Here is a 13,136-nt window from a genome sequence, read left to right on the forward strand (position 1 = left end):
TTTCAGGTCTGATTTCCACTGTTGCTCAAATAGTGCTTTACTGCGAAGGATCGTGCTCATATACGTCTCATAACCGCAGTACACTCATATGTTTCATATGTTTGTTGTTGTTAAAAGTACTATGTCTTTGCAACTTGGGCGAGGTGACACACGTCAGGTCAATTATTTGGTTTCCTCTCCTTGTAAGAAAGGAGTGCGGCACTGTTTGAAACACTAAGGACAAAAGGAGTGAAAAACTGAAAAACAAGCGGCTTTCGTTTGTTATCCACGAACTTGCCATTAGGGCCAGGGAAGTCGAAACGAGTTACGTTGTTTTTTTATTCTCTTTAAGTTGAGAATTTCGACTCCATTTCAATCTTCTTCGTTCTCTACTCTCGCCTTCACCGTTTATCTGTTTATTCTTTCATTTCTGGTGTTTAACCATCTTACGAAACTAATATTTTGAAATGATTCAAAACACCATTTCGGATTTCTGCATTCTCCTGCTACAGGAAAAATATTACGTCGTCTTTAGTGTTGAGAACAAGGACAAGATGAAAAACAGCCTTGATTTTTGCGTCTTACTGAAATGATGTTGTCCACCCAAAAACCGTGATAAAGCAACGAAGCGAAAAGTAACAAAACAAAAAGCCAAATATGGTGTGTGGTATTTTTCGCCGCACTACATCAACCCCAAGTCACTGATGTGATCTTTGGTTCAGAAAGATAAAAAAGGAAAGGAAACGCTCGTAAATAGATTTGAATCATATTAAGCACACGTTTTGGTAATTCGTGGTAAGATCATGAAAAGGTGATTTACACGCTGCATCCATATGTTCAGCAGTCGAGCACGATCTTGAATGAACCAGTGGAGCTAAATGCCTGGAAGTCACTGAACGGTTCTTTCAACCGTCTAGAGAATATTACGTATTTGTCTAGAAATGTGATGCTACAATAAATGACTGAGAGTGAGTTTTTTCGCAGCCAAAGCTACAGTACGGCTCACTCCTACTGCAGTAATTCTTCACAAGCCGCTCTCGTTCTGTAAAAAATCGCATTCACAAAAGCGGTGATGCTGGTTGAAAAAAAGGCCCTTATGGACTGTTGCGAGATACGAAGCATCAACGACGAAATAAAACTCTCATCGTGTCAAGATTAGGTCTGTTGCTTGCGTCAATGTTCCGTTAGCAGCAAAAAGAAATTATAGATTTTTTCTCTTTTCGGGGAATAAAACTCCGGGCCTTACGATGTCGTGGTTGAATGGTCTCTCACTAGACTACACACGCGTTGGTAAGCTATCCGTTACGAGGCTCGAATGTGACAAGCGTTTTTCGTAATGTTATCAGCAGTTATGTCTAAAACGTCGTGAATGTAGAAAGATTGAGAAAGGTGGTACAATTTGAGTAACTAACAACGAAAGTTGTTTGAAACGTCGTTAAGGTTCATTTTCTTGATGCAGCCTCAAGGATTAGCAGAAGTAGAGACGTACAACAGAGAAGAAGGAACACTAATGAGATTCTGGTATCCTATCAATGCTCTTGAGCGGCCAACCGCTGGTCTGGCACGTTCGTCATCGCTGGCTTTGTGCAGCGAAGACCGCACCCGCGCGGATCTTTATTGTGAGCTGCTCCGAAATGAGGCTAGTATGACCCGGATGTACTGTAGAGAGGCGCATTCCAGGTTGCTTTCAAAGCTGGCGGAGAATCATAACCAAATGTCAGGTAAAATAGGTTGGGTGTGGGGTAAGGTGGATATCGTTTGGTTCGCCCCCAGGGTTCTCGGTTGTTCCGTTTGTTTGCCCCAAGGGTACTCGGTTGTTCCGTTTTTTCAGGTCAGCTTTAATGACGAAAACAGTCAGTTCTATGGCTGGTGGAAGTCTTGAGCAGGTCTACGTTTCTTCTCGATATCTTGTTTAGTTAACAGAGATATTTCGTTTAATTAACATTTTTTTTTTTGCCTGAGCTGTTAATATGCCAATACACGTGTATTTTGATATTAAGTTTAACAATATAAAAAATATTCGACTACCTTTACCTGCTTAAGGGAGCTTGTTTCTAGCCGATCTCGGCATATCCGTCTAGGTATGAAGAGTATTGACCTCCATGTTTTAAATTCCTAGATATTTTATCACTCCTCCAAGCCCTCGCTGTCCAATTATTGGCTGTGCCTCAGTCCAATGGCACCATCATTATGACGTCACCTCACTCAGCCTCAGACCCCCGTCACTGCCTCACAGCCAACACTTTGCAACCAAGCACTGTATTCTTCAGTGAACCTGCGATGCTGATTTCTGAGGTTCGTAAGCTACTGTGTTTGGCAGTCGATCAGGACGAAGAAGAGGTCCTAAGGATGGTGAATACTATGTGTGAAGTGCTGAAGTGTCCTTCCTTAGGAGTCCACCACCGTGAAATGTCAGTCATGGCGGGAAAAGAGGACGAAGTGGTGTACTTTCCTGGCGCGGCGGTGACAGTGGTTTCGTGTCGAGAAGATCCCGGATGTTTAAATGCAGGGTACGTATGTGCCTATGGCTTAATAGTGTGACGCGAAAAAATTGAAACACAAACGGTCGAGGCAAGAAAAGAAGGGGCGCACATCCTAATCGTCCTCTTACACACTGACAGATTTTGCACCTAATAGCTCCTCACAGAAAAAGATGATGCAACGCTATTTCCTGTAGCTTTCTGTAATAATTTATTGCTCGATTGATTGATTTCTTTCAGGGGCTTGTCAAACCCTAAATCACCGTGTGTGTCCATTTCATGTTATCATGGAAACCAGAAAGTCAACAAAGATGGCCAAGTAGCTCGGTACAAGGTTGTTGAATATCCTAACACAGCCGAACCAAACTGTTCAGCACCAGCGGGAGCGCATCTTTATCCAGATGTTATTCTTCCATGCAATCGTCTTGATGTTCGCTGCTCAAGCTCCGCTACCGAAGGACTCGTGCTCCATTTAAACGCTTTTCCTGCGGAGTTCTTTTTGTCACTTGTCTTCATTGAAGTCTTTATTTCATTTTACGAGGAAAATTCCGTGGAGGGTTTTCGAAATTCGAAGAACACCAACACGAGTGGCGTCGAAGATACAAGTAGCCGGAGAAGTTTGAATCAGAAGACCGTTGTGCACAACTTGATTGAGATTCTCAGTTCTTTTCTGATGAAGTCGGATTTGCCTGCGGTTGTCAAGGAGATTATCTATCACTTACTGGGACAACTCATCAGAGTATGTCACTTTGTGGAGTCACAGGAAAACCAACCTCATAATGCCGATCACTTAAGCGCATTGGACCACGCCATGTCGCGATTGAGTCCTCTACGAGTTGAGCTGCAGAAATTGTTAGAAAAAGAACTTTCGGCTACGAACACTGCAGCGCTGGATTTCATTCTGAATTGTAACTTCGAACACAGTGAGTTCTCGTCTTACCTGCAGGCTCTTCTTGGGTTGGTTTCAGCAACCAATGAAGTATCATCAAGCCAAAGAAAATCAGGCAGAGGTTTGTCCATAAAGGAGGTTCGCGAGGCGTTACAGGTGAGTACAGCGACTGATCGGGTTAAAAGCGCGCAATAACGATATTCATCCCGTCCCCTGGGTGTAAAACATACGTAGTTTGCCGGTTTTTTTTTTTTTTTTTTTTTTTTTAATGCTTTATTTCCTATTTTCTTTTTGTCTCGAAGCAAATTATGATGTAAGCAAACTTATAAGCCACAAGAAAAATAGAGGTAACACAGACCTTAACCTTGGTTCCGTTTTGTTTAGGATGCGGTCTCTTCGGATAAGACTGACAATGTAGTGAGGTCTGCTCCACCAACAAGTGTCGACAACATGTTTAACTTTGAAGCGGAAGCTGCTATTCCTCCTTCGGCCACGGAGACTGCGGCCACGGAGACTGCGGCATCGTCCGGTCCTCCTTCCCCAAAGGTTAAGGCGAGCGAAAGGCGTGGCAGCGTGCGTCGGCGAAAAAGAGGCTTCGGACACGGCGTCACGTCTCCCACAGAGAGCATGCCTTGGTTTGATAAGGTCGTCAGCACCACACTGCTATTGAGAAATCTCATTCATAAAGATTCAAGGGGATTGTCCCAACTCTCTGATAGTTTGGCTGCGGTCATTGCTGCCAAAAGTACAGCACTGCAACGCCTTCTTGTCATCACTAACATTGCCACCACCTTGAGTAAGAAAGAAGCTGTGGAGGCTATTAAGAAAGCTTGCAGAGCGAGCGGAGGTATTCACGAAAGTGTGGTGTACATCCCAGAGGTCGAGTCGCGGGGTAAAACAGAGGAGCCAGGCAGTGAGAAGGATGGCGAAAGAGTGGATTCCAGGGTAAAGTCAATGACGGAACTCTTACCCAGTGCCCAGAGAGAAAAGTCCGACAAGATACTGGGTTATGCTGTCGTAGAGTTGAAGAGTTCAAGTCAGCTTGACCTAGTGTGTCAAACCTTGATGTCTAGTAAGACGTTAAAGGATCCGTCTTCGACAGACTCCAGCGTTGGTGTTGCCAAGGTCAACTCTGAACTTCTTATGGAAGGGACTAACGAGCTCACCGCGTTTGCAGTTTTTGACGAGTTTTTAAACGCTAGATTGTTTACTGATGATACAGCCAAATTGCTGTCTGAATTGGCCAAGACAGCTCTGGCTGAAATTTTCTCGAGTTGTGCCCGCGTTTCTAATGAGGATTCCTCACATGCCACAGAGGCTAGATCCATTAGTGTGGACAGTGTAACTGACACAGCCCTCCAAACTGCTGCTGTAGATCTACGGAGAGCTGACACCGCTAGTATGGGCAGCACAAACAAGGCAGAAGATACTGAATCTCAAGTTCGAGCAGAGATGGAATCAAGGTCACAGGAAATTCCTCGCCAAGATATAGATTTGTTCAGTAGCAATAGTGTACAGGGCGAAACGAAGTCTAACCAGATCAACCTTACTTCCATAACGGAAGTATTGCTGGCTAACGATCAAATTTGTAGGGTTACACCCGGGAACTTGCTGCTATCATTTTTCAACGCCGTGCGTCACGCCAAAGAATCAACCATACAACTTGTTACCCAGATCTTAAGGAATCACGGAAACCTTGTTGAAGGAACCGATGAAAGAGTGCTTGGACTTGATGGGTTTCTTAACTGGGCGTTGTCTCGTAGTAGTCAAGGTGTTCGATCGATATGGAGAGGGCTTATAGCTTGTGGTTATGATCTACAATTCAAACGGTAAAGTCTCATTTCTCGCTTTTATGACATCAGTGGAACGCCCCTAGCTCATTAGTTTGGAATTCTCCTTACACTGTTGGCTTACTGAATTGTTAATGTCGTGAGGAAAATTGATTATTTAATTACGTATAGGTTGTAAAGAATGAAATTAGAAGTGAACGACTAAATCTTGACCTTGAACTTACGACCACAATTTCTCAAGTTTGAAATGATGTTACTGTGCCATTATTAAAATCCAATTGTCTCTAGAGTTAATGGGCACTTAAAGTCACTTGCTAAAACAGCACAAATGATATTGCAACGAACCTATTTGAAGTAAACATAGCAAGGGCCGAATCTGCCGCCGGATTCAGGACATTTTCTACCTTTACGTGTTCCAGTTGTAAGATGTTTCAGGTCGTTTTTGGATTTTTTTTTTCCCACAAAACATTAAAGAAACCTATCATTTCTGCAGCAGCTTGGAAGGCTTGTGCTGTGGTCCATTGCTTAATTTACAGTGATAGATAGCAGTTTCGTGGATTTGATTTATTCTTAGGTGTTATCGCATGATCTAACTGCTTGCACCATGTTTATTGATAGGTGCACACACTTCCTTCCGTCAGAGATGGAATCAGATCATGCTAACTGGCCTGTAGCACGTGACCACGCCCTTGTTCTATACGTGGATACCTTGTGTCGGGCCTGGTCCACCACTCCGTCCCGTCTGATGCCAGATGAACTCCTTCTCTCTGAGGTGGACCTGACAGGAGAAGATTTCCATCAACTACAAGGTGAGTTTTATCTCTATGCAATCCTCTTCTCGAGAAAAAAACATGATTATCCTTTCCAAAAGTTGGTGAACTCGCCAAAAAATGCAGCTAGGTTAATAGTGTTCTCCAGAAGCACCCTAGGCACTTCTACTACAATATGATGAAAAGAAGACACAAAATTGTCAGCCAGAGGGTGTAATCTTGACATAGCACCGAATTCTGTCCACCTTTTTCCATAGGAAAGCGACATAGCACCGAATTCTGTCCACCTATTTCCATAGGAAAGCGACATAGCACCGAATTTCGTCCACCTATTTCCATAAGAAAGCGACATAGCACTGAATTCTGTCTACCTATTTCCATAGGAAAGTGTAGTAGCTAGAAGGCAGAAGTACGAATCAACTATTAGTAGTTAAAGAATTGTTTCATTGTGTCCCAGGTGTGTCCCTAAGAAGCCTGAGAAGTCGTTTTGCGTTCCTCAAGTCATTAAACGCAGACGTAGAACGCCTATTGTTGCCTGTGACCGACTTTAGAGCCGCTGACTCTTACAACCTGAGCACCGCTGCCCTTCTGAGAGATGCTCGCGGCCTCCTTTTCTATTACACTAAGGTGGCGCTGTTGAATCACGTGCTCAACCACACTGCCCATCGCGAAGCTGATGATCCGCCGCCTGAAGTCTCCATAGATCCACTGCAGTCCTTGGAAGGTTTGTTTCATTGCCATGGCATGAGGTCGTAACTAGAGCTGCACTAGAACTATCAAGCAATTTCTATCCTGACTAGATTTCTTTCCTAACATTGCGCGTGGGAACACTGTCTCCTTGAAAAGTTAACTTGCCAGGTGTACATCCCAGCTTTTAGTTTAATCGCCACTTTAAACACTTAGTACTGGCGCGTTCCATGCAACACCGGTTTTTGGCGAAGTATGCAAGTTTTGTAGGCGCAAAACCTGAAAAAGAGGTTTAAACCTCAGAGGAGTAGATGTAGGGTCATCTATTGCCTGGCAAAGAAAACTTGTCCCCCCACTTCTTTCCCCTCCCCCTCCCCCTGTGATTCTGCAGTGTCCCGGATGGCACTGAGCGTTGAAATCAGTCAAACAGTTGCTCAAGAATTCTCAAGAATGACTCATGATGCAACTCGGCCAACTCCCCAACATTCCTAATGATATACAGAGTCTCTAAATCCTTTTTACTCTGCTTATTGTTTCAGCGGATAAGGTGTCTTCAGCCGGGCCGCAGTTTTGTCAGGCCGCTCACAACATTACTGCCATTCCTTCCAGTGGACTCAGAGTCAAGGTCGCCACCGGTGGAGACCCAGTCTTCCCTCTGAAAGTTGTACTCCAGGGAGAGCAGGTCCTGGGGTCAGGTAATGCTAAGGAACATTTCGTAGCGCGATATGCGTCATTATTTCATACCTTCTATCCATTAACCTGGGTTTAGATATGTACAGTGTTCCATGTGAAAACTTTAGATGCTTTATTGGCTATGTGATCAATTCTAAGTTTGAAGTGACATTCTATCTTTTTGATATTGGTACAATATTTAACAATTATCCTTTGAAATCGAGGTGAATAGTGGCTAAATATTCCCGAAAGCCACTATTCACCGAGATTGAAAAGAATAATTGTTTGAGTATATACACACGAAGTGATCTCGACAAAATTAAAAGGAAGCCATTTAAAGGCAATTTCTGCTTCTGAAACTTTAACGAAACGCGAGTTTACCCCCGCTATTTTGTTTTTCACATAATCCACTCGCTCGGAGGTGTACATTGTTGATTAGCCCGAGATGGCGAACCAATCAGATTGCTTGAAACGCCAAGATCACTGAGTGTGTATATACTAATTATGTTTGTACGTCTGCGTGCCTGCCACACATTTTGTGCCTCATCTTGCTAGGTTTTGACCTCTTTATACTCAGGATCGTGCGACTGAGTAATTCTCCCTTTTTAGCCGCCAGTCATTTCCCTGTAAATTGACGAGGGAAATTGTTTTTACATCAGGATAACACCCATAGGTTAAAACGTCTATCAGTTTTTATTGCTTATGTGTTAGAAAGGGTAAAAATTACACAACGTTTATTGCACATCAAACTAATTACGTACGTGTCTTTTTTTTGTCTAGCTTCACTTTGCATTCCATATCTGATATGATCTCCGCGGTGGCGATTACCGCACTGGCTGACTTTCTGATTGCATGCCACAGGATTTACATCTTTTTTGCTTCTTTTATTTCAGGCGGCTCATTCCGTCACTTCATGTGGCTGATGGCGCGTGAACTCCAGGGTACCCATGTGGGGCTTTTAGTACCATGCCCTAGCTCTGCTGCTAACAAGAACAAGGTGTGTCATCTGAAGTGAAATTACTTAAATCAGCATACGAGGGAACCCCTCCAAGGGGACTCAATGAAGGAGCCAATTACGTAGGAATTTTCAAGGCTTTGCCGTTCGTTACACTTCTTTCTTTCACATTTTTTTCTTCTTTCCTCAGTTATATGACATAGTAACTCTTAGTATAGATAGGCTGTTGAAATTGAAATTTGATGGCTTTTGTTTTTCCTTTATGCTTATTATAGGGAAAGTTTATTTTGAAGCCGGGTCCCATGACTTATACGGAGGAGGAATTACTTATCTTTTTTGGACAGGTAAAGTTGAACTTTTTATGTATTTTTAGTTGAGAAAACCACACTTCTGTTAATCTTGAACATGGAAGTCCTTAGCCACTTGTTGCGAGGAAAAATATGATATCGCAATTTGTTCTGTTTGACTTTTAAATCTATTTTTCATAACTGTGTTGCCACTCCTTAAAGGGTTGTAGAATTCCTGAAACAAGGCTGTGCTCTAAGAAAAATTGAAGGGAGCCCAGTGCTCTGAAACTGTGAAATCCAGGGTGCCCGGCATATGCTTTCTATTAAAAAGCTAAGATTCCTGAGTCGCCCAAGAGCAAAAATAATAATAATAATAATAATAGTACAGTATTTATATAGCGCTATTTCTATCACTATCCAATAGCGTTGTACAATAATTTTATAAATCGGACCGATAAGATTAAAAAACCATAAAAATCTCTAAAACATGAGTAAAAGAAACTAGCTAATAAGGTAGTCTGTAATAATGAGAGTAAAAACTTGAAACTTATATTGAAATTAACTAATTTCCTAGCCAATTAACTAGCTCACCAACTAATCAACTAATTTACTAGCTAACTATCTAGCGGCCTAACTTACTACTTATATAATTAAATAGCTCAGTAAGGAGTAGTCTAATTATAAAATTTGTTAAAAAGGTATGTCTTTATACAGGTCTTAAAATGTGATAGCGAGCCGCTCACTCTTATGTTGTTTGGAAGAGAGTTCCATAGAGTCGGTGCTACAAAAGAGAAACACCTATGGCCATAACTTGCTAGCTTAACAGATGGTACTTTAAGTAAATTTTTAGAGGAGGACCTCAGATTTCTGGTCGTTACATAAGGCTTCAACAGTTCAGTGATGTAACTAGGGGCCTGGCCGTTGAGCGCTTTGTAGGTCAGAAGTAGTATCTTGTAATCTATGCGCTGGCTAACTGGGAGCCAGTGCAGCTGCTTTAAAATAGGTTTGATATGGTCGTACTTTCTTGTATGAGTGACGACACGAGCTGCGGCATTCTGGACATTTTGTAAGCGATCTATCAGGAATTTGGGCAGTCTGTATAGTAGCGAGTTGGTGTTATCTAGCTTAGATGTAATGAATGCATGAACTAGCTTTTCAGTATCTGCTAGAGATAGGCAGTCCCTTATCTTGCTAATGTTTCTAAGGTGGAAGAAGCAGGCTTTGCAGGTACTGGTGACATGCTTATCTAATGACATGTGCTCATCGAAGGTAACTCCAATGTTTCTTGCAGAGGGAGATGGCTCGATCCGCTCACCAGACACCTCAACATACTCTACTAATGGGGGTGGACGGTGTCGTGCCGTCAAGATCAATAGCTCCGTCTTTTCTCTGTTTAGTTTCAGTTTGTTGCACACCATCCATGAGTCTATCTCAGAAACACATGCCTCTATTTTTGCTATAGAACTGGGTTGTTCGGCTGGGTTGGGCTTGAAAGGGAGATAGAGCTGGGTGTCGTCGGCGTAGAGATGGTAGTTTAGTCCGTGCCGTCTGATGATGTCCCCAATGGGTGAAGTGTATAATACGTATAAAATCGGACCCAGTACTGATCCCTGGGGAACACCGTACCGAAGTTCTTTCGTCTTTGACTTGTTTCCATCAATTATTACAAACTGTTTTCGGTCTTGGAGATAGGATCGAAACCATTTTAGCACATTTCCTTTTACTCCATAGCGTTTTTCCATTCGTTCTAGTAGTAGATCGTGGTCGACTGTATCAAACGCCGCAGACATGTCCAACAATAGCATGGCAACACATTTTTGATTGTCTATTTCTAAGAGAACGTCATTTTGCACCCTCAAGAGGGTGCAAAATAACGCGCCAAGGGCCACCGGGCGCTGCTAGGCTACAGCCCTGCTGAAAGTTTACTTATTTAATATGTTAGCCTATCTTTTTGTTGTGCTATAAGTGTCCTTGTATCAATAAATGAGATAAATTTGTAGAATAGTAATATAACACTTTCCAGCCGATTGGCTTGTCTCTGACCTCATCTGGGTGACGTATTGATACTATAGGAAGGAATTATGTGTTATTCACTTTTTTCTACACAGCTACTGGGGATTGCACTAAGAGCTGATATTCCACTCGCACTGGATTTGTTACCTTGCTTCTGGAAAAGCTTGTTGAACCTGCCGTTGGACCCGCAGGACGACCTCAGAGAAACTGACATTCTCAGTTATAACTACTTACGACGATTTTCAGAGGTAACGTATACGTTTTGGGTGTATTTCTGGCATTAGGAGGCATGCTAAGTTGTTTTTACACCCGATGATTACTTGATTGTGCATTCCTGACAGACACGGAGGCTGCATGCTGCTTTGATGCCCTAATTTTCCCTAGTCGGCCACACCCTTGCTAGTTGTTCATCGTGGGTTGTCATTGTTGTCTCTGTTTGTAGACAGTTTCTCTTGGAGTCTTTCGATACATAGTTTTTGCTGGACGCTAACGGCGAATGTCTCTTCCTGGTCGTTTCTGCTCTTGATTTAAAAACTATCTGAATTTAAGTAAAAGTAAAGTAAAAGCTTTATTAATGTGTCGATGTATTTAGTTTTCACAACTAATTGGGGACATTATTTACTGTTAAACGATCTTTTTGCGATTTGAGTAAAGGACATTTTAACCAGATCAAACCCAGTTTTTTTTTGGTTTTTTTTTTTTTTTTTTTTTTGCGCTATTTGATTGGAAGTGCCGTTGTACTCTTTCCACGGTAGATCCTTTCTAATAAAGATTTTTAAGCCGTTAAAAATTGTGTAGTGTCAATATCAACTACAAACCAATGTATTTAAAACGAGACAGGCGACCTTGGATGGCATACGTGATGTATGTTTATTCTTTTTTAGGTGGAAAGCGCGGAGGAATTTCAAATGTTGTGTTTTGAAGCTGATCTGTGTCCATATCGATTTGTTTACACCTCCCTCGACGGCGAAGAAGTAGAACTGTGTGAAAATGGAGCTGATGTAGCCGTTACGTAAGTAAAAGGTCTACTGTGGGGATCTGTATCCAACAACGTGCAGAGTAGACTGAGCACAGGAGAAAACCAATCGATAATATATATTTTTTTTACCAGGACAAATTCATGAAAAGTATATGTTAAGTTTGAAACCCAGGTAAGACAGAAGTTATGAATCCATCAGGTCCTTAAATGGAGTGTTAGAGGACGAATAGTTGTTGAGAATTCAATCGATCGAGCTAAAATAAGGTTTTTGTAGATTATGAACATTAAGTGAAAAATAATTTACTTTTCGTGGATAAGATAACCCAACTTACGCCCTTTCTTATTAGTAGAAAAAGAATTGTTGTCTCTCTCTGCCGTAGATGGGAGAATCACAGATCATACGTACAAGCAATTAGAGATTTACGACTCAAGGAGCTGCGATGTGAGTCACGTATGGCGGCTGTTCGTTGTGGTCTGTCCTCAGTGGTCCCTCTGCACGTACTCACAGTCATGACTCCGCTGGACATGGAGATTCGAACGTGCGGGCAACCCTCTCTTGACCTAGGATTTCTCAAGGTTTATCACTCTATTCCATCATTTTACATGATTTATAGTCGTACTGATACTTTGGCACAGTATGGAAGTAGAATTCGAGGGATTTTCTTGTGATTTTCATGTTTTTCACGAGCATTTTTTATTATTACGATGCCCCTAGGTGCCTCATGGAGAAACAAACCCATTTAGACTAGACAAACTAGAGACAAAGCTATCTTGGCTGGTCAACGAAATTGGAACAGAATGCTTTTTTGGTCGCCGGTCGTAAACCGACAGCAAAATTATCAATACAGCCAATCAGGAAAAAGGTTAACATTGTGAGGAGCCAATCAGAACTTGACAAAATACGTGCAAAATACAGATTAAGGCGCCGCCCAAGTGCTTGTAAGGAACGAATTTGTAGACTGACAAATGTTTTTTTTTTCCTTTTCTTTTTTGCCAGGCCCACACTTGCTATGTAGCAGGGGTGAAAGATACTGATGTGCACATTGAATACTTCTGGAACTCAATGGAAAGTTTTTCTCAGGTTTGTGATTCAACCCTTAAACTTTTAAGTTGTGATTAATAAATCTTTCTCTTAGCTGCTTCATGCTAACTTACAAATCAGTTCAGAGAATTGTTAGTTACATCATCATCTACCCTTTTACCACGAGATTACTTGAGGACATGTCAAAACTGCGATAGAGGCTACATGTTGATCGGTTATTGGAGTTATAACTAGAAATGTGGCATTTGTACGTACAATTTTGTGCCGTACTTGGGTGAATATCTTTTGGCTAGGGTAAACTTTACCCGGCGGTAAACTGAAACAAACAAAGCACTCTGATTGGTCAATTCGGGTAAAAATTACCCTCATCTGGTAAATGTTTTTAGTGCACATTGTTTTTCATAGCGGCACAATGTTTTAGACATGTGTTTTCAAGAACTTGTTTCAAAAGTTTCTCCACAGCATTCTCACTTCTGAAAAACAGAACTGATTTACTAAGTCTGTCACCATAATGTTCAACAAACTAGTTTATAAGTCGGCTTTGTGATGGACCCCGAGAAGGAGAAGCAGAGAGAAGATTGGCAGAAATGATT

General features: G+C 42.0%; 1 protein-coding gene across 2 annotated transcripts in view; it reads left to right on the forward strand.

The window, feature by feature from the left end:
- Positions 1-13,136, forward strand: part of LOC111331256 (putative E3 ubiquitin-protein ligase HECTD4) — a 40,996-nt gene that overhangs the window by 26,177 nt on the left and 1,683 nt on the right. For both annotated transcript variants that reach the window (XM_088743935.1, XM_088743936.1), the window contains exons 35-47: positions 1,439-1,700; positions 2,099-2,489; positions 2,700-3,504; positions 3,733-5,177; positions 5,757-5,947; positions 6,366-6,632; positions 7,135-7,290; positions 8,161-8,264; positions 8,498-8,566; positions 10,618-10,770; positions 11,407-11,534; positions 11,882-12,077; positions 12,499-12,582. In XM_088743935.1, coding sequence (XP_088600061.1) covers positions 1,439-1,700; positions 2,099-2,489; positions 2,700-3,504; positions 3,733-5,177; positions 5,757-5,947; positions 6,366-6,632; positions 7,135-7,290; positions 8,161-8,264; positions 8,498-8,566; positions 10,618-10,770; positions 11,407-11,534; positions 11,882-12,077; positions 12,499-12,582 — 4,251 coding nt within the window. The remainder of the gene's footprint in view (positions 1-1,438; positions 1,701-2,098; positions 2,490-2,699; positions 3,505-3,732; positions 5,178-5,756; positions 5,948-6,365; positions 6,633-7,134; positions 7,291-8,160; positions 8,265-8,497; positions 8,567-10,617; positions 10,771-11,406; positions 11,535-11,881; positions 12,078-12,498; positions 12,583-13,136) is intronic.

Source organism: Stylophora pistillata, chromosome 13 (assembly GCF_964205215.1).
Source record: "Stylophora pistillata chromosome 13, jaStyPist1.2, whole genome shotgun sequence".
NCBI lineage: Eukaryota > Metazoa > Cnidaria > Anthozoa > Scleractinia > Pocilloporidae > Stylophora > Stylophora pistillata.